This window comes from Danio rerio, chromosome 13 (assembly GCF_049306965.1).
Source record: "Danio rerio strain Tuebingen ecotype United States chromosome 13, GRCz12tu, whole genome shotgun sequence".
Classification (NCBI taxonomy): Eukaryota; Metazoa; Chordata; class Actinopteri; order Cypriniformes; family Danionidae; genus Danio; species Danio rerio.
In genome coordinates, this window is record NC_133188.1 from 10,773,325 (window position 1) to 10,800,298 (window position 26,974).

General features: G+C 34.0%; 2 protein-coding genes across 24 annotated transcripts in view; both read right to left on the bottom strand.

Annotated features, from left to right (window-relative positions):
• The window catches only part of six3a (SIX homeobox 3a), an 88,867-nt gene extending 84,328 nt beyond the window's left edge, over positions 1 to 4,539 (bottom strand). For 8 of the 23 annotated variants that reach the window (XM_073919301.1, XM_073919299.1, XM_073919295.1 and 5 more), the window contains exons 1-2: positions 4,339 to 4,539; positions 3,745 to 3,915 (exon numbers count right to left, since the gene is read on the bottom strand). The gene's annotated coding sequence lies outside the window, so the exon portion shown is untranslated. Of the gene's footprint in view, positions 1 to 3,726; positions 3,916 to 4,098; positions 4,198 to 4,338 lie in introns of all 23 variants that reach the window. The other 15 variants (XM_073919293.1, XM_073919290.1, XM_073919289.1 and 12 more) reach the window with 5 other exon arrangements.
• Positions 4,540 to 18,260: 13,721 nt separating this feature from the next.
• camkmt (calmodulin-lysine N-methyltransferase) overlaps positions 18,261 to 26,974 on the bottom strand; it is a 260,843-nt gene continuing 252,129 nt past the window's right edge. The window contains exon 11 of the mRNA XM_005156577.5: positions 18,261 to 21,233. Coding sequence (XP_005156634.1) covers positions 21,141 to 21,233 — 93 coding nt within the window. The 3' untranslated portion in view covers positions 18,261 to 21,140. The remainder of the gene's footprint in view (positions 21,234 to 26,974) is intronic.

Sequence of the window (26,974 nt, forward strand, 5' to 3'; positions counted from 1 at the left end):
TACGCCCCTCGCTGCTGGAATTAGCTTCCAGAAATGATCAGATGTGCTCCAACATTAGGCACAGTCAAAACAAGACTGAAAACACATCGGTTTAGCTGTGTCTTTACTGAATGAGCTCTGTGCTATATCCGACAGATCGCACTCTTGTCTTTCTTTTAATTTTCGTTGTTTTATATCCTGATGTAACACATTTTAATCTGTTTTTAATTAATTTTATTATTTGTTTTTATTTTCTTATACGTGTATTTTTTATTCCGGTTTATGTAAAGCACTTTGAATTGCCACTGTGTATGAAACGTTCTATATAAATAAACTTGCCTTGCCTATAGGCACTGTATATGCTGTCATATCGCAATATATCATATCATAGTTTTTATATCAACATTTAAAGAGCATCACAAAAAGCCTTGCACAATTCTACAATGGAAACCAGTCTTATGACTAGTGAATCAACTCTGCATAAACATGCAGTGAGAACATCAGCACAGGAAGTTGCATTTGACCCAGACCTCAATAGACAGGTCACAGCTTCACACAAACCCCCAAACTCTCTTCACCATCCAGTTCCTTCTGGCAGGAAGTTTACGAGGCAACACAGTGAGAGATAAAAAAAAAAATCCTGTGCTGGCTCTGTTCCATTCTGCATATACAGTATATAGTAGACTGTCATCAAAGCACACCAATTGTTTTTGCCGGTTGTTGGACATTTCCTTATGAGCAAGCTTTGATGTATAAGAGCAGGCTGGAGTTGACAGACAGGTCAAACAGAGGAAAACACGCTTTTCTTTCAGCCTATTCCTGCTTTGTGTTTCTCAGATAATATAATACCAGAGTCAGAATTAAATTTGGTCCTCATTACGAAGTTAAAGAATTATAATACATCATTTACATATTAACTAAAAAGGTGTAGATTGAAGGTGCCTAACATTTTTGGCTTTTTTTATTTACTTTTTATATAATTTTGAAAAAAATTGTATAGGTACTTAAGAAGCCATTTAAATATGAAGAGTGTAATTTATTTGTAACTTTAAACGCACTGTGCAAGGATCTTTCTGATTAAACAGTTTGATTTTGCTTATTCTATGTTTAAAGTTTTATTTTGATTATTTTAGCTAGACTTTTTTATACAGTGCTTATCAAATGTATACACAAGTATGTGAGCAATTGCAAATTCTGTGAATTAAACTGCACAAACCCCCCCCAAAAAAACAAAAAAAAAACAATGCTAATCAGTAGAGGTGTGAACCTACACTGGTCTCATGCTTCGGTTCGGTTCGGTTCGGTTATGATTATCATGCCACCGATTCGGTTCAATTCGATGTCTTAGTGCATCACGGTGCATTGACGATGCTTTCCACACATAATTTTAAATTTTACTTTACAGTACAACCATTTTTGTATTCAAATGTATAAATATATTTATATATTTTTTGTAATAAAATGTTGTCCTTTAATACAAACAGTCACATATGTACTGTACCTTTAAAAGTGCAACATGAGCATTTATAGCAAACTTGCTTTCTGAGTCTTGTTGAGCGAGTTCTTACACAGTTTTGCATTAAGTAGTTGGAGAATTTTATTTACTCGTGCCCACCTCCCTCGCCATAGTAAGCTACTGCAAAATAGGGCATATGAGATAAATGAAGTCAGTACGTAATAACCAGTAATGATCTATTAATGAGTATTTTTAGAGTTCTGTAAAAAATAAGCCTAAATAAAAAAAATAGAAAGGGTTTTGCTGTCTTGGTGAAAACTTTTTTTTTATGGCAAGATTGACATTTGCATGGAATTGCTCGTGACTTTTTTGACGTTTACAGTTAAATACATGGAACTAACATTAACATTTGTGTTTGTGATAAAAGAAATACATTGTATATATAAGTAAAATAATAACAATAATAACAAGAATAATAATAATCTATTTCTAATCGTTTTTTTAAATAAATATTTAGTTTTTTTATTAAAATATAGCTTTAGATATACATGATTTTGATTTAAAATACGAATGATGGTTTAAAATAATCATTGTATAAACAAATGAGTTCTTTAATTACCAAGAAAGCTCATAACTCTGAAAAATGATAATTAGATATGTAGCCTAATCATTTAAAATGGCTCATGATCCATGATGAGAGAAGCATGCTCCAATATAACATATTCTACAAAATTTATTTATTTGTGCTGACAGGGTTTAACATTGACATTAATTATTTCAGATATTTTTCCACAAAAAAGCATTTATTATTAGAAGTGATTGTTGTTTTTCATTAATAGGTAATAGGCAGCTGTATTATATTTTTTATTAACAAGTACCACGTATTCCATAAGATCAATAAAAATACGACATGTAAATCTACATGTATCTGGCGTCAAGCTGGAAAGAAAATCATAGACACATTTCTCTATTTCTTCTTTGTCTAACTCACTGATTATCGAGGACTTTTATATGCAATTCATAAAGTTGGCACTGCTTTTGTGCTAGAAATCTACCGAATTTGGTTAATCAGATTTGAAGATGTGCAAAGAGCTAAAAGCTGAGAGTACAGTATTAACTGGCAGCTGAAAGCACGACCAAATTAGACAAAAATATCTACCAAAAAGGGGTGACAGAACATTGAATGAGGTCTGGGACATTTAAATTTTGTAAAAAAAATAAATAAATAAATAAAATAAATAAATAAATAATGAAAATAAAATTGAGCATTCGCAGATTTCATGAAGGCGAAGTTATGCAATAGATTTTTAAGACGAGGCACAGTGTGACAGGCGAAAAAACATCAGCTCTGCTTGTTGAGAGTGGGTAGACGTTATCAATTTGAAAAGCGGTGGGAACCCAATTAACAGCATCAAACAGCTAATTAGCATGAGCTGTGTGAGTTAAACTGCAATAAGACCTGGCTGTATTTTATGAGTTAAGTCTGGATACATTTTCTGTAATCCGAGCTTCGAAGTGTGGCATAATCTGCTTAGAAAAATACCCAAGCAGGAATTCATGCGCCAGACAAAGGGCTCGGGTTCAGGATAACATTACAACCTTCTGACTCTCATTACATTACATATAACAAAACAAAGTCATTTTTGTCAGTTTGTTAAAAGAAATTAAAACGTGAGAATAATTATGAAAAGTTGTTTTGTATAAAATGTAGTAGCAATTTGATTAACATTTAAGACGAGTGAGCTGTGCCAAAAAATGACAAAAATACTCTATAGGCTCTGAACTGGGTGTTGTAACAATGAAACCAAGTATAATAAAGCTTGAATCAAACCAACACCACAAGCAAAAGCTCACATAACAAACTAAAATGGTTCCAAGAGAGCAAAGTAAAGCATATTTGCATTGTTGAAATAAGCAACTGCTTAATCCCAGTAAAGTCCACTCAAAATTAAATTAAACTTCCTGAAAATAAATCCAAGTGTGTTCCGGGATGATATACACGCTTAACAAGAGCTATGCATTACATTTAGTTTCTTTGGAGAAAATATTATAAATTCAGAATGTTAGAATTGTAAAAAAAATAAATAAAAAAGGTGAAGGATTTATTTTATATATATTTTTGTGGATATTTTCATAGAAAGACTCTAAAAAAGTAATTCTTTGCACAAAAAAGGTCACAGTGATACAGAAACAGGTCACTGCAGAGCTTATATCAAATCGTTGGCATTCAAATTTAATCAATGAATTTCCACACATGGTAAAAAAAAGGGTTAGGACAAATTTTACTTTACCCTACTTCTGAAGCTGACCTTCATACTTTAGGATCATGATGATTGATTGCCTGCTTCCTTGGTTTTAGACAGGTAACGTTAGCAGATAGGCTTCGGGACTTCCAGTCATCTCTCCTCTGAACCCGTTTAGGCCTTCATGGACACTTTTCATCCATACACCGTAACCAAACCATGCCTTTGACAACAAAGCTGTTGAATAAGCATATAACGTTACTTAAAATCAATGACATTTCTTTCTTCCACATTTGTAAAGTACACAAATGATCAAAGTCTTGAACGTTATTTAAAATATAAATTCAGACGGTATATAATTCTAAATTAGGATATCAAAATATTGAATAAATAGCCAATAAAAAATCATAACATACTCACCAATATTTGTGTGTAACATGTTGATAACTCAAATTGTTTCACATAAGAGTTAACGTTAATAAGGCAAATTACTCGTTATTGTCCATTCAAAAGGTGAAACTGTTGAAAATGTCGAGATGTTTAACGTTACTTTACATTACTAGATTATACTGTTGGTCATCTATCTAACATTTCTACTTTACATAACGTACAGCTGCCAAACATTAAATGAGTCAAAATTCAAATCTTCACGTTAATTACCTCGCTTTCTTTCCGCTTTTTAACGACACTTCATCCGCGTTTTCCTTTTGTAAACTGTAAAGTCCGCCTAACGTTATACGTTACTTTACTTACTTTAGCTGTCTAAAGTTACACGTTATATGTCAAACAGAATCAGTATATTTTAGGTTTATTGCTAAATGTGCAAACGTAAACATATTAACCGATTTTGCGAGAGAGACTAGATTGATGGTGGAGTGGGAGGGGCTAAACGTAATTTTTTGTGCCGTAAAGTATTATGGGTATTGTAGTTTTTCACATAAATTCCACTATTAAAGATTGTTTGACCAATAATTTAAATTGATTCAAACATATGAGTTCGTGAAAAGCGTACACAATTACTTAACAACCTCAGAGCTCACAACAGGTCTGTCTTCAAAGGTTTAACAGTTAGGCCTATTTTAAAATAAATAAATAAATAAATAGGCCTATTCACTAATGGAGAAATTAATAGTTTCTACTTTTAGTAGGCTTGTAACCAAGGATGGGTAGTATGATACATTTATTTCAAAAATAATTAATTACATAAAGATTAAATAATTAATATTGTGTTAGAACAGTGTTTGATAGGGCTGATGGAAATGGCTAAATATTTTGCATTAATACACTTTAGTGTCTTTGTGTTTTTGTACTTATAAAATACTGTAAAATACTTTGTAAAAAATCTACATCTACTTTGAGTGTTGAAGAGTTCAATAGCAAAAAAAAAATACTATAAATATCTGAAAACATCTGTGAACAAAAAATTGAAATTCACTGTTTATTTACCACCCTTTAAAAATATTAAGAGGTTGAATAATCATTGTACAGAGAGGATGGCAAGTTTAATGGCCATATTTGCAATCAAACATTGTTTACTTAAGTCAGTTTAATGATGAAGGGATTGATCGAATAGGTCTAAATACTGGAAGATTTGCAAAGAAATGTCATGCTCCTTTGTAAACATTTTTTGTAGTATTTTTAAAATACAAAATACTGTATTATATTTTGATACACATTGTAACTGCTGTATTTTGTATTTTATTATACCCATAAAATTAAGGTATTTGGTATTTAAATTTAAAATAAATTCAATGTAGTTTTGCCCAACCCTGCTTGTAACCTTGCACTCTGTTGACCATCTATCATTTTGGTGTTCATTAACTAAGTAATTCTAACAAGAAAACAGAGCACCGTGTAGTCATTCATTGTGTTTTTGGATTAGTCCTTTTAGAAATCAGGGGTCGCCACAGCGAAATGAACCGCCAACTTGTCCAGCACATGTTTTACACAGAGGATGCCCTTTCAGCTGCAACCCAACATTGGAAACTGTGTATTGGAGTGTAAAGTTAAAATAGTCTCTTGGGTAACAATTTAATCTTTTATTTATTTTTTTTTTTTTTACGGTCCTGAAGATTTTTAGCCCCACTTTTTATTTTTTATTTTATTTTTTATTTTTTTCTGTTTAACGGAGAGAAGTTTTTTTTAACACATTTTTAAATGTAATAGTTTTAATAATTCATTTCTAATAACTGATTTATTTTATCTTTGCCATGATGATAGTAGGGGCGACGCATTGGTGCTGTGGGTAGCACGTTTGCCTCACATCAAGAAGGCCGATCAGTCACTGGTTCGATCCTCGGCTCAGTTGGCGTTTCTGTGTGGAGTTTGCATGTTCTCCCTGCGTTTGCGTGGGTTTCTTCCGGGTGCTCCGGTTTCCCCCACAGTCCAAAGACATGTGGTACAGGTGAATTGGGTAGGCTAAAGTGTGTGTATGTTTCTTAGAGATGGGGCGCAGCTGGAAGGGCATCAGCTGCGTAAAGGCTTGCTGGATAAGTTGGCGGTTCATTCTGCTGTGGCGACCCTGGATTTATAAAGGGACTAAGCTGACAAGAAAATTAATGAATGATGACAGTAAATAATATTTTACTAGATATTTTTCAAAACACTTCTTTACAGCTTAAAGTGACATTTAAAGGCTTAACTTGGTTAGTTTAGGTTAACTAGGCAGATTAGGGTAATTAGGCAAGTCATTGTATAATGACTAAATTCCGAAAAATACATAAAAAAATTCCATGATTTGTTTAAACATGAGAAAGAAAAAAAAACAAAGGGGGGTAATAATTCTGACTTCAACAGTACATGCAAATTGTTTACAAGATTAAATTAAACATACAATATTAAATTAAACATAGCATTTTCGTGAGCAAAATCCTATAACCTTTATTTAAAACTTTAAAAAAATCATTTTTTCTCTACAGCCTATGAGATTTCAGTGTGCCCATCCATACAATATATAGGTTTTGCTGATGTATCTGTGTCTGTCTGGGGGTAAGTGGTGCGCATTGCTGCTTCATTGCCCTCCAGGCTTAGCAGGCCACTTGTGAGAGGAAAAAGCTTGTTGACCAATCGCTGCAGTTGCCAGAGTTCAGAGGCGTTCACATAGTCGCCTTGACGACTAAGAGAAACCAGAAGAACTTCATGGCACCAGACCCAGTTCAGCTTGTACAGAATCAATGAAACTGCCCATTCAGAACACATACATGGAGAACAGAACCATTGTGTGTGTGTGATGCTCACATATACAAGATGCCAGGTCAAAACTGCCCACCCACTCCTTCATGTAGACTGCATACTAATTCAACATTATGTGCCACCAATCAACTCCACTGAGTGCATTTGCTTTCACAAAGCCTCTACCTCTCGAGCGGTTTGGATCGTATCCAAACGGCTTAATGTCAAATCCAGGTGGAGGATAGGATAAGTCAGTTTGATGGAGAGCTGGCTTTCTGGAACTACTCTTTTAATTTGCCACTTTCTCAATCAACAGAGCCAAGAGGTCTCTATGTTGTACAGCATTAATATCCTGTTTAGTTACAGGGCCAGATTTACTATTTTGCACCAGTGCGGTTGGCGTTTGAAATTACTTTCAGGATTCACTTACGACATGCAGGGAATAAAATGTTAATTGGAAGCTTTGGCCAGTTATTCTTGCACTTGGCATCATTTCATTTGCATTAAACGGAGTTCAGATGTAAAGATTTTGGCATAAGATTGTATTTGAATGATGCAACATAATTTATTAAAGACCGCGGTAATCAGTTTAGTATTTTAAACACTGGTCCATGGTGGGGATTAAACAACACTGTGTAAATGATTAATCAACACTAAGTCTGGATTTTAACTGCTAATTTTTTTTAAATATGACCACACCTTTTTGAGGTGTAAAGAATTATGGGTAATGTAGTTTTCTACACAAATTTAGCTATTAAACATGATTGTTTGACCAATAAGTAGGCCCACACGAAATCTGCGCGCGCAGAATTCTGCAGATTTTCCCCAGATTTTTAGCCCATCATTAAATAATTCTGTTTGTTTACTTGAGTAAATGTGTGCAAATTTATATTTATTCAGTTTTTAAATTATTTCAGTAATATTATTGACTAATGTGAAAATGTTCATCTGGTTTATGAACAATGCAGTATGTACAATGCAGTAATATTTTCTTTTAGTCCTTAAGTATATATAATATATGAGAGACTTGCTTTATTTTCTAAATAAAGTAAATCTAATTGGATTTGCATTTTAAACATTAAATAAAAGTTTAAAATATATATATATTTTTATTTCACATATTAGGGTTTTAGTTATGATAATCCCAAAATAATTTCGCAGAAATCTGCAGATTTTTATAAAAATTCTCAGCAGAAATAGCAAAAAACGTCTGCAGATTCTGTCTGGCCCTGCCAATAAGTTAAACTAATTCAAACATAAGTGTTTGTGAAAAGCATATGATTACTTATCAACCCCAATGAAGAAATTATTAGTTTTTTTTTTTTTTTTTGCTTCTAGTAGCCTTGTAACTTGCTTTCTGTTGGCCATCTATTTAAGTATTTGACAGAAATGCTTAAACTAAAACAACAGCGCGTTGAGTATTGGAGTGTAAAATAAAATAGCATATATAAAGAAGAACAATTTAATAATTTTTAACTATCAGTGCTTTTTTATTTTAAGGGTTACAACCGTGAAAATAATTACACTCAAATCATTCATAAGATGAAATTAAACATATTTTTTTAAGTAAACCTGAAATAGCATTTAGAACTACACTACCGGTCAAAAGTTTGGGGTCAGTAGGATTTTTAGATGTTTTAAAATAAGCTTCTCCTGCTCACCAAGGTTGCATTATTATATCAAAAATGCAATACACATGGTAAAATTGTGAAATGTTATTGCACTATAAATTAACGGTTCAAAAGTAGTTTATCACTTAATTGAATAATTTATTCCAGTGATTTTAAAGATGATTTTCAGCTTCATTACTCCAGTCTTCAGAGTCACATGAACCTTCAAAAATCGCTCTAATATTAATTAATATTGTTATTGTTATTATTATTATTCTTAATATAATAGGGTAAATGCCGAGCTAGTGTTTTTCCCATACCGATAAACTTCCGTTTATACGACCTGTATTCCGTTTAAACAACCTGTTATTGTGAATTTTTTTCCAATTTGTAAGGTTCCTTTTACAGCATCGATGTTGTAATGTAATTAAAATACATTCAGTTAAATAAACTTTGGCATTCATTTAGTTGCTCAATCGTAAAACGAGACAAAAAGCCGTTTACTCGCACGTGCCCGTCATATTCGGCAGGATAGCTCAGAAGCACTATTGAATATACTGGGGTAAAATAAATGTTCATATTATAAAGACATTGCGGGAGAAAATGTAATTTAATGCAGTGCTTTTTGTACAATCTTTGACCCACTTTATATTGGATATCACTCAGCCAGTGGAGATCAGCAGAGCTGATTTTGAAAGAAAACTGACCTTAAATGCGTCAATTTTTACATTGGCATACAGTTGACTGGAAGCGCTTAACCCAGGTTACTGGCAAATTCAAAGTCCTATTAGCATGCTTCGGCATATACGCTATAGTGATAAAAGCAATAATGACTGGAGTAATAATTTTATTTGAATCTACATACAGTAAGAAAACAGTTATTGAATTGCCTTCTATTCCCGCTTGATCTGCAATTATTCATTGTCCTGAACTCTCCAAAAAGTGAAAATAAATCTTGTGTGTGTATGAAGAGACTTTCAACCACGTCATCATTCTCCACTTATCCAGTACCAGGTCGCTGTGACAGCAGGAAAAGTAAGGCCACCCATGTCCTTTTCCCTCTCTGCTTCCTTCAGCTCCAGATCAAGAATCCAAAGCCGATCTGGGCCAGCAGAGAGATATAATCCCTTCAACATGTCCTAAGTCTGTCCTGGGGGCTTCTCCCAGTTGGAGATGCATGGAACACCTCCACCGCAAGGCATCCAGGACACATCCTAACCAGATGCCTAAAACAATTAAACATGCACACAAGCTCTACTTTTTGTCCCTTCCAATTTTGAGCCAGCAGTCAAGGAATATGAAGCAAATCACTTCCAAATCAAGTCAAAAATGTTAAAATAGATTGTTTTTTTAGCTGGGAAATATGACCTTAAATTTAGAAGGGTTGACCGTTATGCCTACCTACTTATCCCTACTTTCTAACCCCTATCCCTACTCAAATTGAATCTGAAGTTTATAGACTGGCGAGGTCTTCAGGACAATATCATCTCCATAAAACTGAGATGGCAACCTAATGCCACCAAAAAACTGGACAACCTCCATGAACTATCCTGTATATGGTCAAATCAACGTTACAAAAAAACTTGGGAAGAAAAAAATTCCTACTTTTTTGGCTTAAATGTATCCCTTAGAATGGCATCAACATGTGAGCCACAGCACATATGCTGTTTGTTATTATAATTTTGAGAGCTGTAGGATATGCATTGACTTGTTTTCTGCGTCATTCACAGCTTTAATCCACACAGTCATGGTACGCAGGCATTCGGTTCTTCTGAATAGCACAATTTCCTCTCTGGAGGGCATGCGGAAAAGGTATAACTGACTGATTACTTTTATTCATATGAGGCTGCATGTCAGTAAATTCATCACAGAAAATATTCAGGTTTGTTCAGGTGAACAATGCTAAAATGGTTCCATTAAATCTAATTTCATGCATCTCTCCTGATGTTCCTGGAACATTCTCGGAAATACAACATTTAAAGAGGCATCACTGCAGAGATGCCGGTGCTCAGAAACAGGCCGAAGGCTCCTCGTTTATCTTGACTTCACTTAGCATTTCAGCTCTCTATTTCTGCAGAGAGGGTGGAAATGAAAAGGTAATCCAGGCCCCACAGGGCCGGTAGCAGGTGTTGGAAGGGAAAGCATTCCAGCTCCTGCTGCTAACACACTCAATGGCTCTCAGTGGAGAAAATGCTTTCAGGAACTGTGCACTCACTTCCCCTGATTTACTCGGCCCGTTAGAGGGAAACCTTTTTAAAACCCTATACTGCAGAATTAAGGACAGATACTTTTAAATCTACTTCTTCAATAAAAGCCACATACCAAAAACAACAAGAAAAAAAAAAAACCTTTTGAAGGAGAGGAATTTTAGGAAGGGGCCTTTTATGGGTTTTAAACTCAAGGTCAAATGATGTGGCTTGGCCAGAATTTGGGAAGTAAAATAAAATGTCGACAAAGTGCAACGAGCATATTTGAAAGTTTGCCGTTAATGGAGTTCGTGTGGGGACAAAAAAAAATAAAGAAAGAAATAAAAAAGAAAGAAATAAATGTATTTTTGTTTACGCAGAAAGTATGTTTAGAATATTTAGCTGTAAAAACGAAGGACATATTATGGTCCTGCACAACTTTCAGTCCAGTTATGTTTGAACTAATGATAATGTCAACATGATATGATAAATTATCTAGATCTTACTTTCAATAATTCATCCATGCATGTTTCGTTTTTTGGACTTTGTAATGCTTAGTCAGAATTAAATGCAGTGCTTTGCTCAGATGATGTATTTTGGCACAATCATTCAATCCATTTAAAACTTCCATTTATGTCTACAATGAAATGGATATAAATACAATTAATAAGCAATGCACATATACAATTTACAATTGAATCTACAGTAAAATTTATTAGCTTTTTTGTTAAATTGTAATTTAAGAAAAACAAAATCTCAAGTAATGTTTAGCGTAATAGTTTACAACTTATTTTTATAAATAAATTATTTAGTCTTTATCATGATATTTAACTAGTTATTTTGCAAAGAAGCATTCAGCTTATTGTACAATTTAAAGGATTAACTAGATTAAATGGGTTAAAGAAGTCAATGGACAACAGTGTTTTGTTCTGTAGTCAATAAAAAAAATATATATATATTGAGGGCGCTAAAATATTGATTTTGCAGTAAAAAAAAAAAAAAAAAAAAAAATATATATATATATATATATATATATATATATATATAAATATATATATATATATATATATATATATATATATATATATATATATATATATATATATATATATATATATATATATATATATATATATATATATATATATATATATATATATTTTTTTTTTTTTTTTTATTCCAGCCAAAGAAATTAGACTTTCTCCAGAAGAAGAACATATTAAGAAATACTGTGAATTTTGTTTTATCATTATGTTAAATATCATTTGGGAAATATGACTTGAAATATGACTTTGGGATTTGTGGAGCTGCACATTGATGGATTTGCTCTTCAGTGTTTGTACTTCCAGCAGTGAAAATTAAACCACACTGAACTGAGTTAAACTGAACTTAATCTCTTTGAACTGGAATAGAACTGCTATAGAAATAAACATGAATTGAATTAAAATATTTGAAAAGGTATTCAAGTGGAATGTTTTGTATGTATTAAATCATGTCATCATGTTAAGAAATGTAATACAAGTACATTTCAATAATGTACAGCACACAGTGTTTTGTCTTATTAAATCCGGGTTAATTTGCAGTCTTGTTTCCTAGTTTCAGGATCGAGTGGGCCTCACAGCGCAAAACCCCCAGCAGTCAAACCTGAGCCATAATCCATCCTTGGTAAGAAAAAAAAAAAAATAAAAAATGCTCCCCTGAAACCGTTGAGTTCAGTATATACAATATCACTGTCAGTTCACCTGCTTTTGCCCTGACGCTGCCAACCAGCCTCAGGCAGATGGGCACACACATCAGCATGGTGCATTCAGTAACAGCATGCCTCCTATCTGAGTCTGTGTCAGGTATTGTACTGTACATTCAAAACATGTTTCAGAGAGAGACACCAAAACAAACTTGGGATTTCCTGAGCACATACACTCACACCAGCACTACAAAACAATTATACACAACAGGGTTGAAGTACACACACATTTATTTGTTTATTTATAGCGTGTAACGTTTTAAAAAATGCAGGATTCCACACAATTCATTCATGTTGTCTCAACACAAATCAATTAATTTAACAATTGACAAACAAGAGGTCTGAACATAAAACAATTTGGTAGTCCAAGAAAAATCTCAAGAATTGTGTTGTTTCAGATCATTTTAAATATGTTGTTTCAACAAGTAGCAAAAATATTTGTTTGAGTGAATTGTATTTATAAGTACAATGAGTATTAAAATGTGTCAGTAACTCTTTCATTAATTGATGTTGGTTAATTTGTTGTTAGTTGATGTAAGTTATTAACATGAATAATAACAAACAATACATTCATTGCAATATTTATTCTATATTAACTTGTTATCTCACTGTGCATTAACTAATGTTAACAAACACATCTTTGGATTTTATTAATGTTGATCTATTATTAATAAATACTGTGGAAAAACGCAAATTGTTGCAAACAATTTATATAAGCTGAATTTAAGCAAACAAACTAAGCTGAACATTACTAAATGTAATTTGTTTGTTTAACTTCAGTAATATACATTGTTTACAACATCATACCTTAAAACATTTAGTAAATCCAATAAATAATTTTTTTTAGCACTGTGAAAAATGCAGGGTTCCACACAATTAATTCATGTTGTCCCAACACCAATTGATTAGGCTAACTTAACACTTTTAACAAATTTATGTGGATTGTAGATAAAAATTTAAGTTGACCCAATGAAATCTCAAGAATTGTGCTGTTTCAGCTCATTTTAAATAAGTAGTTTGATCAAGCAATATATATATATATATATATATATATATATATATATATATATATATATATATATATATATATATATATATATATATATAAGGAAGAAAAAAAAGAAAAAATATATATATATTTTTTGTGAGTGTTGGACTGGTGGTTTATGTTTATGTAGTAAACAGATGAAATAAATTCTTCCTATAAAATCAAATTATTTAAAATGATTTAAAGACATAATCAGCGTCAAATTGTTATAAATCAATCAATTCAATAATCATGTTAATGAATAAATGTTAATGTTTCGAATTATACTTATTTTGATATCAATTTAGTTATTCATGTTATTTTATAAATGCATCTATATACATTCTATTTATTAATATATTAAATATTGATGAATATGGATACATCTATTATAGCTTGTTAAAATACAAATATATAATTGATTAGGAATTGTAAATGTATTATCTTCGCACATTTAATTTATAGTTATTTTATGAGTGCTTACATTATATTAATGAACTGATTGTTTAGTAGCATGAATAAATTAATTTCGAAAAACTTTTTAACTGATAAAATATATTTATTTATTTATTAATAAATTAATTCATTTATAACTCTTGATAATTTTAGATAACCATATAGCTTTCAAATGTATTTTTTTCTTTACATTTTTATATGTACTCATTCATCTGTATATTTATATTTTTATTAGCTCAGTATATTAATTTTGACAATTATTATAACCATGTTAATCTACAAATATTTTATTGTTAATTCATTACACATATTCATGTTGAAGATTAATGTATAGACGAACATGTCATAAGAGTCTTGGTATTTATTTTGCTATACACAAAAATCCATGAACAATGTCAATCAGTTGTGCCTTACTAAAATGTGTTCCCATAATTTCAATAAACAATCAAATCGTAGACTAAAATATCCAATTAGTTAACTAAAGCACTACATCCCTTAGATGTTATCAAGTGTAAATTAATAAACAATCTTATGTCGTCTATAGTAAACAATCAGTCAAACTAATAGACATGCAGCAGCTTTTAATAACTTGCCTCACTATATCATGTTTATTTATAAATATACCTTTATGCATCCTATTTATTAATATATTAAATGTGGACACATTAATAATTGTTAAATAATGATAATCATTGTTAAATTATGAATTTATGATTGGTTAAGAATCGTAAAGCAAACATTTTAATGTCTAAAACAACAATCTTATAGTAAACAATAAGTCAAACTAACAGACATACAGCAGCTTTTAATAACCTCCCTCTTTCTCTTTTTCCGTATCTCTGTTGGTTTACAGAGTATCTCGATTCTCTCTCTCTCTCTCTCTCTCTCTGCATCTTGACACAGCACACTGAGCTTAATCGCACATAATTGGGTGGGTGGGACAGTGGGACGGCCCAGGCTTTGTGTGCAAAGGCCAAGTGGTCAAGTTAATGGAGCCCTTGTAGTGAACAGGAGCTCTCTCTCCCTCTACTGGGACAGAGGGAGGGGACAACGGGCCTCTTTTCAAATCTCAAAAGACAGAGCTGGGTTCCTATTCACCCCTCCTGCTCCCCCCGTTTCTCTTTTCCATAGACTGACTGACAGGATTAGCAGCCGAGCGACTCTACAGCTGAGCAGAGCAGGAGAAATGAAGAGGCCTGCAGTGAACTGAGACACATGAGGCCGTCCTACGCTAAACTGACTTACAGACACGTCCAAAAGTGAGACCATCAGCCAAAACGCTTTTATTTTGTCCTATGAACTGATGTAATACTATAGTGTTTTTGAACCATTCTATAGTAAAGTGTGCTAAACTGTATACAGCATAATGTACACTATAACAATCCTGAAAAAAAAAAAAAAATAGAAAAAACACTTGAAAATTTAAATTAAATTTTTTTTTTAACATTTAACTCTCTCTCCCCCAAAGCAGGTAAATTCAATTGAGCAGGTAAATATAATTTTATACATGGGCTAAGGCAAATAAAATCATACTGTATTCCACACACAAAAATACACATATACAGTTAAAACCAGAAGTTTACATACACGCTTAAAAAGGAACATAACTATTTAAAAAAAATGTCTGATTATAAATCATACTAATTGTTTACTATTTTAGGTCAGTAAGAATTACGTAAATGATTTATATTTGCTAAATGGCCGAATAATGAGAGAAAGGGAGAATTTTTATTAATTTCTAGACAGTCAAAAGTTTACATACATTTCCTTGGTATTTTTTTTAGCTTTGCTTTTAAACTGTATAACTTTGGTCAAATGTTTTGGGTATCCTTCCACAAGCTACTCACAATAATTTGAAGAAATTTTGGCCCATTCCTCCTAACAGAATTAGTGAAACTTAGATTACACTATTAGAGTTAATTAGAGTCAAATTTTTCTTGCTCGCACAAGCTTTCTCAACTCTGCCCACAAGTTTTCTATAGGATTGTGATCAGGGCTTTGTGATGGCCACTCCAGAACATTCACTCTGTTGTCATTAAAGCACATTTTAACTAATTTGGCAGTATGCTTAGGGTCATCGTCAGTTTGAAAGACCCATTTGTGGCCAAGTTTTAATTTCCTGCTGATGTCTTGAGATGTTGCTTCAGTATTTCTACATAATGTTCTTTCCTCATGATGCCATCTATGCTATGAAGTGGACCATTCCCTCCTGCTACAAAACAGCCTATCAACATGATGCTGTCGCCCCTATACTTCACAGTTGGGATGGTGATCCTAGGCTTGTAAGCTTTCCCCTTTGTCCTCCAAATGTAACACTGGTTATTATGGCCAAACAGTTCAATCTTAGTTCCATCAGACTACAGGACATGTCTCCAAAATTAATTATTTTTCCCAGTGTAATTTAGCAAATTGTATTCTGGCTTTTGTTGTTGATTCTGGCTTGTTGATTTTTTCCATGTTGTCACACCAGGAAGCAGTGTGTTTCAGGTTTTCCTTAAATACTATTCTATAGTTGTGTCTCCTATTAACTCAAATGTTGTCAATTACGCAAACAGAATCTTCCAAAACCTTGACATCATTATCTGACCTTTTTCAGAGGCATACTAATCTAATGGTATGTAAACTTGACTTTCAAGAAAAGTTCTAAAAATTTCTCAAAAAACATCTTTCTCATTAGTATACTTTCAAGCATTCCAGAAACAAATTGTATTATCCAAACTTACCAAAAACAAGAAAAAGTTTAGTCACATTAACATCTGACTTTTTTTTTCTAAAATGGTAATGTGCATTTTTTACAGTGTATGTAAACTTCTGGTTTCAACTGTACACATATCAATCAATTAACCATAGCGTGAGAGGTATCTGCTTGTGCCAATGTATGGTTTTGTTCCAGGAACTGTAAAAACAGATCCCAAATTTATGGTACTTCTTCAATTTGCCCTTTATACTGTAGGTAATTCTTTTTAGTGCAATGTAATGAGTCAAATCTTTCAGCTAGTGGTCAGTATGGACTTTCTTCCAACAGAGTGCTGTCAAATGCCGTGCAATAACAAGACACATGTCAGTCATTTTAGTTTGATAATGACACACTGACAGGAAATAAACCCAAAGTGCATATTTCAGGTGTAACTGGAATTGGTTTTAAAATAATTGAGGAAATTGATGATTATGTTTTGCCAGAAAATCTCAACCACCTCACATTCCCAGATACAATAAAAGAATGTTCCTTTATAATCTTGGCCTTTGAAACACATACAGTTGAAGCCTGAATTATTAGCCCCCCCCCTATTTATTTTTTCCCTAGTTTTTGTTTAATTAATTTCTTTAACACATTTCTAAACATAATAGTTTTAATTACTCATTTCTTATAACCGATTTACTTTATTTTTGCCATCATGACAATAAATAATATTTGACTAGATATTATTCAAGACACTTCTATGCAGCTTAAAGTGACATTTAAAGGCTTAACTAGGTGAATTAGCTATTAAGGTTAGGGTAATTAGGCAAGTTATTGTATAACAAGGGTTTGTTCTGTAGATTATCGAAAAAATATAGCTTAAAGGGCAAATAATTTTGACCTTAATTTTTTTTTTCAGATATTAAAAACTGCGTTTATTCTAGCAGAAATAAAAAAAATAAGACTTTCTCCAGAATATAAAATAATATCAGACATACTGTGAAAATTTCCTTGCTGTTTATCATCATTTTGGAAATATTTAAAAAAGAAAAAAAAATTCAAATGGGGGCTAATAATTCTGACTTTAACTGTACATGCAAATAGTTTATAAGATTAAGGGTCCAGGATGTTTGGGTTAAACTTGTTTAGTTTTTCAGGTGTGATAAGTACACATTGCCCAGTTATATTGGATCATTTTAAATAATGTTAATTGAAAAGTTATATGGTTAAACACATATTTGGCTCTATTCTAAATCTGTCAGGTCATATTGCAAATCTGTACACCAAGAATCATTCTTGGATTCTGATGTTTCTTTAGAGCCATTGACTAATGAAACATAACTTAATACAGTTTGTAGAAGTCTAGCTAGTGAGTAGTTTTGCTTGACATAGCTGTGAACTTTTAAGTATTTAAAAAAATGTGTCATTGGGATTTCCATTTGTTATTATTTTTTATTCAGGTCTTTAAAGGATATCAATTTATCTCCTTCAAGTCCACAATCTTTCTGATACCTTTTTTAGCTGTTTAATTCTTATAACCGATTTACTTTATCTTTGCCATCATGACAGTAAATAATATTTGATATTGTATAATAATTGCATTAAATACAATTTAAAAATGTTGGCGTTAATTATAATAAACATGAGCCATCACACTGCACATCAATTACACATTATGTGCCACACAAAAATGACTGGGACACAGGAGGATTGAAAACAATGATTTAATCACAGTCGTTACAAGCACCTGCAGTGTCAGTGAGAAACAATCACTTTGGACTCATCCGTGTTTTGTACAAATGTAATCACAGTGCTGAAGCGCACAGCCCTGAACAATTCACAACCACCCAAAGAGCTCTGAATGAGGTGTCACCAGCTCACCACCAGCACAAAACAACAGTGGAGAAAAGGTTACTGTGAGAAAGCCCTGTGTCAGAATAACAAACAAAATCAACAGATTTAACCGACAGAATCCATAAAATAGATATAGAGTTTAATATTTGAGCAAAATAATACTCTTCTGAATACAACAGAAATGCCACACATCAGAAAAAACAACAACATTGTTTCCTGTTAATTCAGTTCACACTTTTGGTGTTCGCACTTGTCAGGTTTAGTTTGATTAAATAGAATTTGAACCAAACAAACAGACTGAAACCACAAAATGTTTAAGGCTCAGTCTATTGAGTGGTTTGACTGGAATATGGCTGCAATACAGACCAAACACATTTAAACAAACCAAAACAGAATATGATGTTATAAAATGTGGCTATTAAAAGGCTGTTTGTATGTAAAAACCCTGGTGTTGCTCAATACAGGCATCAGAAACACCTCTTGCAGCAGATTCTATATTATGTATGAGGCGGAGGAATTTCTAGTGCTGTTTGACTCTTTTACACATTTTAAAAGGCCTAACAAAAGCACAAAACATTGTTTAGGATCTTTTGTAAGTTCTTAAGTCAAGAATTATGTCATGAAAGGCATTCTATTGTAAATAATAAAACGTATAGTGCGAACATTAAGTGAACCAGGACTAAATGTATCATTTCCACTTTTGTACCAGACCAAACAAACCAAGAGAAGAAAATAGCAAGTGTGAACAAGGTCCAGTATACCTAAAAATGAAAATTAAGTCATATATTGTAAATTTTTTTAAAAACTTTTTTCTCTCTTTCTTCCATGAAACATTTCTAGCGAGCGTTCAAGCTGCTCTTTTCCCATGCAGTAAAAGTAGATGGTGATCAGTGTCAGGTTTCTAAAAAAATACCAAAACATTAAATTATTTGACACAATTTAAAGCATTTGTGTGCAGAAAATACAAAATTTAAGCCATTATATCCAAAATCAGAGATACCCAAACTAGTGAGAACAACCTGAGGGAGAATTTTGGGGAGAATTTGGGTTAATACCTTACACACATGGTCATTTCTAATTTAACATAACCTTTGTTTGTTTTAATTTAAGCTACAAAAAACTAACTTTGATTAAATATTTCAATTATATATTGTAAATTATTATTAGGATTCTTTTAATGAACATCCAGTTGCTCAACACCACAACTCAGAAATCCTCAGTGAGCAAACCAAGGCAAAGACAGATGCAGCTTGACTAGTGTTTTTGGCGTTAAACTCAATTGTGCTATAAATGAAACTAATATCATTATAAAGTGTATATATATATATATATATATATATATATATATATATATATATATATATATATATATATATATATATATATATATATATAAATAAATAAATATAAGCATTGCTTAATCTGATCATGTTTTCTATTAATGGATATTATCAATGGTAATTTTGTTATACAGCTTGAAATACCTTCGGCCCACAACTCTCAATCAAGATTGGTATTTGGCCCCTAATAACAAAAAGTTTGGGCATCACTGCTCTTAACAATCCTGCATACAGTCTCTATCTACTTTAATTGCATGGAAAACAGCACATTCATTTTACTAAGATAAAAAGAAAAGCAAATTCATTTAAAAGAGATAGTGGGGCTCTATCGAGACCCCAGATGTAATGTCTTTAAATCACCGCAGTATGACTGTGGACGCATCATACCTATACACAATTGTCCAAACATCTTTCAAAAGATGATTTTAATCATAGGTGCCTTTAACAAATACAGTAATAAATTTATTTTTCAGTGTTCGTAAAACTAAAATTAATTAATATAACCTTATTGTAAAGTGTTACCTTTTATTGTTTGTTTGAATGCATTCTTAATTGCTGACCTAAACAGGCAATGAGTAAAAGACACCATATTTATCATATCTGTGGTGAAATATATCTTTAAAGAAGAACAGTGCTGCGGGTCTTACCAGTAAAGCAGTGTGTAGTGACACAGTCAAGACATCAGTTCAGCAATTCTGGCCTGATCTGTCATATCTTTTCAGTTTTCGATGTGAGAGAAATTCACAGTGAAGCAAATAACATTCAGCGCAGCAGCAGAATCCATCTCAACCACCCTAACCTTTGGTGTCAGAGTCAACCTCTGAGTGTAAATACAGAATCAGTGTCTAACGGTGAACTGAGAGCTGGTATCATTACAATAACTAGATCTCATGACCAAGACGGCCTCATTTACGAGGCCAACCTGATTAGCTGTATCAGCCTCCAGAGTCAAACTCATAAAATCATAAGGTTCTGCCCTGAATCATCATCATCTCTGATATCACGCATCCTCACAGGCATTGAATGAGTTCATATCTGAGCATCACATCCACAGCTTCTTTTGTTATTATGAGAGGGAGGGATGTGTTCTCCCTTCCCATTGAACACATTTCACACTGGTGTTGCACAGTAAACAGGTCAAACACACACAGTGACTCACCTACATACATAGTTTGTTTTTCAAAGCATACACACACACACACACACACACACACACGCGGTAGTTAAAAAAAGTTGAGGAGTGTGATAAGTGGCCGCTTAGCCCTGGTGCTCACACATACACACAGACATACGCACACACACACACATACAACCACACACACAGTGGCACAGGCGGGGTGGGCGGTACAGGAAGGCAGCCTGGCATGAGATGGCTTTGCCCAGTGGTGATCAGGTCAGATCAGGGCTGGACTGGACCCATGAGTAAGAGTCAGTAGAAGAGGATAGTGGATGTTCTCATCGTACACCTCCTTTCCCTCTTGCTGCATCTGAAACACAAGAGGAGGAGGGGGAAAAGTCACGTTATTATTCAAATATTGTTATACTACTGCTCAAAAAAGCTAATACTTGTGATAATTAACGAAAACAATGATTTAAAAATATAGAAAAAAGTACAAAATACCTTAAACGTTAACACTTTACTTAAATAGGGAGGTCATAAAATTTTTGGTTTGAAACATTTATAATAATGACGTGACACGTGATGAAAATGAATGAGATTTTATGCATGCTCATAATAACTGTCATTAGGTGTCATTTGCAAATTTTTGTCATTTTAAATGCAAGGGTGACACTGTTTGACATTACAACATGACAACTTGCATGACATAAAAAACTTGACATCATGTCAATTAGTACATACCAAGTCAACAAAACATCATACATTTGTGATGAACATGATTGTCATGAGGCCATTATAACTTGGCATGAATTTTATAACAGCGTCAATAAAGGGCACCTACATGTATATTAGAAAATCAACTTTTGTAAGCTGCTTGGACAGAACCGTGTGTAGATATAGTGTCTCCTTTCATTTTGGAGTGATATAAACACAAGTAAACATAAACAAGTCTCTTTTTTTAATTTCCTGATGTTAAAATAGGACCCAAATCTTAGTGATTTTGAGGCTCATCCACCACATGATGTAGGAGTGTGGTTTTCCCCGCCCACCAAATTGATTGACAGACACTGTGTTTCTATATTATTCATTAATTCATTCTATTGTCGGCTTAGTCGCTTTATTAATCCGGGGTCGCCACAGTGGAATGAACCGCCAACTTATCCAGCACGTTTTTACGCAGCGGATGCCCTTCCAGCCGCAACCCATCTCAGGGAAACATCTACACACACACATACTTATACTCTACGGACAATTTAGCCTACCCAATTCACCTGTACTGCATGTCTTTGGACTGTGGGGGAAACCGGAACACCCAGAGAAAACCCACGCAAACGCAGGGAGAACATGCAAACTCCACACAGAAACACCAACTGAGCCGAGGTTCTAGCCAGCAACCTTCTTGCTGCGAGGCGACAGCACTACCTACTGCATCACTGCGTTGCCGTTTCTATATTAACATGCAGTAAACGCTAATATGTGTGTGTGTGACATTCATCATTTCAGAGAGGCTTGAATTAGCTCCACCACAAATACATCAAATAAACTTACTAGGTATTTTTGACTAATGAGCTGTATTTCAGCTTTATTTCTCTCTATCACTGACTGCTGTTTATCTGATGTGACGCAGGAGAAGCAGGCACGAATGTGGGGAAGGTGGATGGGGAGAAGCAGCTTGTTTACATTTAAAGCCAGAGGCTACACAAATAGCTACAATGTACTCCAAAATAGGCATATCCTAGAGTCTATAATAAATTATCTGTTAGGTATTTTGAGATGAAACTTTACAGACACATTCTGGAGACACCACAGGCTTATCTTACATCTTGGAAAAGGGGTAAAATAGGGGCCCTTTAATACTCTGATACTCATATAGTGGTACAATTTGAATTAGTCATTAAAATGTCATTAAATGTCATTTGCTAATAATAAGGCTGTTATAAAATGATTGTATTGATAGCTTTCATGACACATTTTATTGATAAAAATCTGTTTTTCTAACGAAAAAGAAAAATGTTCATGACACAATTGAAATGGTCGCATAACAGTCATGTTTATGACAGATTTATGACAAGTTATGGTGTCTTGGTAATGTCAGGTTGTCATGATAAACTCATTGACAAATTATGATGTATTTCAGGGATGTTTGCTTCAACACACTTACCTGTAGGTTTCAAACAAACCTAAAGGACTCAGTTAGTTTGATCAGGTGTATGTTTAAATAGGGATAAAGCTAAACTGTGCCGAACCTGAGTTTGACACCCTTGATGAATTTGATTAAATCAAGTTGTCAACAAATACATCTCAAACAATGTCATCTTTGCATTTCAAGAGTTCACACTTAGCTGATGATTGATAATAAGCTAGTTTGGCATGCTGTCCCGGGAGAGAGCCCTGAGCTCAAAAGATCCTCGAGCCCGGAGCTCCCTCCCGTTGCAGGGCAAAAGGGGAGTTTGACTCGGGTAGATGTCGAGAAATCGCCCCCCCCCCCCCCTACCTGCTGCGTAAGGATTGCTATAAGGTGATGTGTTGCAGACAGAATTGAATTTGGTGCTAATTTGGTTTAGTCAATTTACTTAGTCTCATGTTTTTGGGAGTGTGGGAGGAAACCGGAGGACCCGGGGAAAACCCACGCAAGCACGGGGAGAACATGAACTCCGCACGAAAATGCTGACCGGTTGGGTGGATACCCAAGGCGGAGGCATTTTTTGCTGTGAGGCCGCAGTGCTAGCCACTGGGCCACCGTGCTGCCCTGTAGAAAAGAGGAGGAGAAGGGGTGGAAGGGGGGATTGTTCAAAACGAAGATGACTAAAGGTAGGGCGTTTGGTTATTTATACTGGGTTAGGAATAGCCTGATTGGTGGTTCGTTCATTAGCTTGACTCGGGGCCAGCCGTGTCAATCATAAGTATGTGATCCTCTCGAAATTAGTTTATGAATAAACTTCACTTTAAATAAACACAACTTAACCAATGACACTTAATGACAGTTAGGCATAAAATCTAGTGTATATTCATGTTGTGCCTTTAAGTAAAGTGTTACCCTTAAAATGTATTAAAAAGCAAAAAAAAAAAAAAAAGAATAAAATAAAATTGTGTGTTTATAATGATATAGATTAAAGTTGATGTAATTTGATGTTTCAGCTACAGTGTTTATTTGAAACCAGCTTTACTTATTGTTCTGACACTTTAAAGAAAGAACATTCTATTTCTGCTGCATTTCATTTAAAAAAAACAAGAAAAAGAAGATCTTGGGAAATGCCTCTCTCTATTCGGATATGCGCTGTAAGAACTCCCGCTAACAAACAAGGACAAGCAGCAAGAGTCCCAGTAACTGCTTCATAATGGTCGCTTAGAGAAGAGGCGTCTGCAGAAAGAACTGCTGCACAATCTGCCCTGTGGCTCTGCTTTTGTGCCACAGTCTGAGCTCTAGAGTTGTGGCAGTAAACTCAATGTGCTGCCAGTCTTCTGTGCCCTAGAGCTCAGCCCTGTCCCAAACAATCAGATCCTCTGCCAACACTCAGTAAGAGAAACATGCAGTTCATTTAATAAAATAAGAGCCTCCAAACAGCAAACACAGCTGATGTGTGTTTGCATCACAGAGTAAGCCACACAATCATGACTACTACATTTCATTTAATTTGTGGGCAGGGTTTGAAAATTTAAAAGTTTTTCACTGATCAGCCAATTTCTAAACAAAATTCTAAAAAAATCTAAATTCAAATGCAATAACAAACATCAGAAATAAGCAGATTGTCAAAATAACAGCTATTTATTGTTTACTTCACAGAAGTTGCCAAAGTTATGCCCTAAAATATCAAGCCAAGATGGCAAGTATATACTGTAATATTACAGCATACACTCACCAGCAACTTTATTAGTTGCACCTGTCCAAGTGCTCGTTAATGTAAATTTCTAATCAGCCAATCACATGGCAGCAACTCTACATGCATTTCGACATGTAGACATGGTCAAGACGATCTGCTGCAGTTCAAACTGAGCATCAGAATGGGGAAGAATGGTGATTGAAGTGACTTTGAACGTGGCATGGTTGTTGGTGCCAGACAGGATGGTCTGAGTATTTCAGAAACTCCTGATCTACTGGAATTTTCACGCATAACAATCTCTAGGGTTTACAGAGAATATCAGAAAAAAAGAAAATATCCAGTGAGCGCCAGTTCTGTGGGCGCAAATGCCTTGTTGATGCCAGAGGTCAGAGGAGAATAGCCAGATTGGTTCGAGCTGATAGAAAGGCAACAGTAACTCAAACAATCACTCGTTACAACTGAGGTATGCAGAAGAGCATCCTCTAAAGTAGCACTTTAATCTTCATATTTATGCACTTCTCAGGTGATACATCACCATCAGGCACTATAAGCTGCATCTGCTTTTTTATTGTAGATGCAGGTTTATTTAACAGCACAGGGTCATAAAAAACGCCTGTGGATACAACAAAAAGATACTGAATTACTTGTAAGTTACACAGCAGTTCCAAAGCAAAACATCCAGTAACCAGGATGTTTAAGTTTCCCTGAAATTTGACTGTGGCTATGTTTTATTACTTTAATAGCTGTACTTATGATAGTTCAAATATGTCCAATGAGTGACAATAAAAGGTAATGCAGGGGTTTTCCAAATACGAGGTGGCCACCTCCATCAAATTTTGTACCACATTTTTAACAAAAATCAGGCTGGCAGTCATGGCTTACGACAGACCCCAAGTGAAACTCAAGCACTAGTCATGTGTTTAAATACATTTAATGTTAGACTTTTTATATATGGTAATGTTTTACTTGATAGGATTTCAAATATATTGTATAACATGTTTGTTTTAAGTAGCAAAAATGTCATGAACAGGATCCCACCTCCACCTCATTTTGAGCCAGGAAAATCCCTGGTTAATGCGTTTTACATTATTTTACTCCCTAAACTAAACCCTACCTTAAATCTAACCAATAGTCACCACAAAATAACATGTTTTTTTCCCTGTTTCCACCCGGTATAAACATGTTTTAACAGTGATGTGATCCCAAGTGGTCAGCTATGATGCATTACCACTTCCACCATATTAACATGCATTCAAATGGGTCTCTTGTGACCACTTGTGCTTGGGTTTTTCCACTTATTACATCACATAACCATTGCAGGAGAGTTCAGTGAGATGCACAAGCAGTTTGAATGAGTGAACCCATGTTACATGGCTTACAAGTGAGAGGCTTACAAGACAGACTTCATGATAGATTAAATGACACATTTATATATTTACAGGTATGTGCAACACATTATTCAAAACTTTAAAGGGTTTAGATCAATGGTCTTAAACTCAATCCCTGAAGGGCCGCAACTCTGCACAGTTTAGCTCCAAACACCTCCAACTCACACCTGGTTAATAGCCTCTAGTAGTCTTGAACACCTTGATTAGTTGGATCAGCAATGTTTGATTAGGGTTGAAGCAAAACTGTGTGGAGCTGCGGCTCTCCAGGAATCCAGTTTGAGGCCTATATATTAATTTGCGCATAACCTAGTGCCTCAAAAACACTAGCTGTGTCCCAAATGGCACACTATACACTTATGCACTATATACTTATGCACTCAAACACTCCACAGCATCCAATATAAATGTAGTGTCTTCCCAATTGGAACACTAATGTTTTTTTTACTAAGCGAAATTCAAACCATTTTCCAGACGACGGTTGCCAAATTAATTAAATAAATAACCAAACTACCAAATAATGCCTGCCATGAGTATAACCGCATTCACCATCGGGAGGTGATATAATCACTCTCGTCGGAGGATTTTGGGGAGTCATTGAGATCTACCTGAGCTCAAACTCCCCTCTCGCCTTGCAACGGGAGGGAGCCCAGAGCTCTCCCTCGGGACAGCATGCCAAACAAGCTTTATTATCAATCATCAGCTAAGTGTGAACTCTTGAACTATTATTTATCCTTCCCATTCACAGAGATACACAGGTTACTAGTGCCGTATGTGTTCCTGTTGTTAATGCTATATATTGATAATACTTTAACACTAATTAGTGCTGGACAGAAAATAATCACAATTATCCACATCCAAAATAAAAGATTTTTTTTGACATAATTGAATATAGTATATTG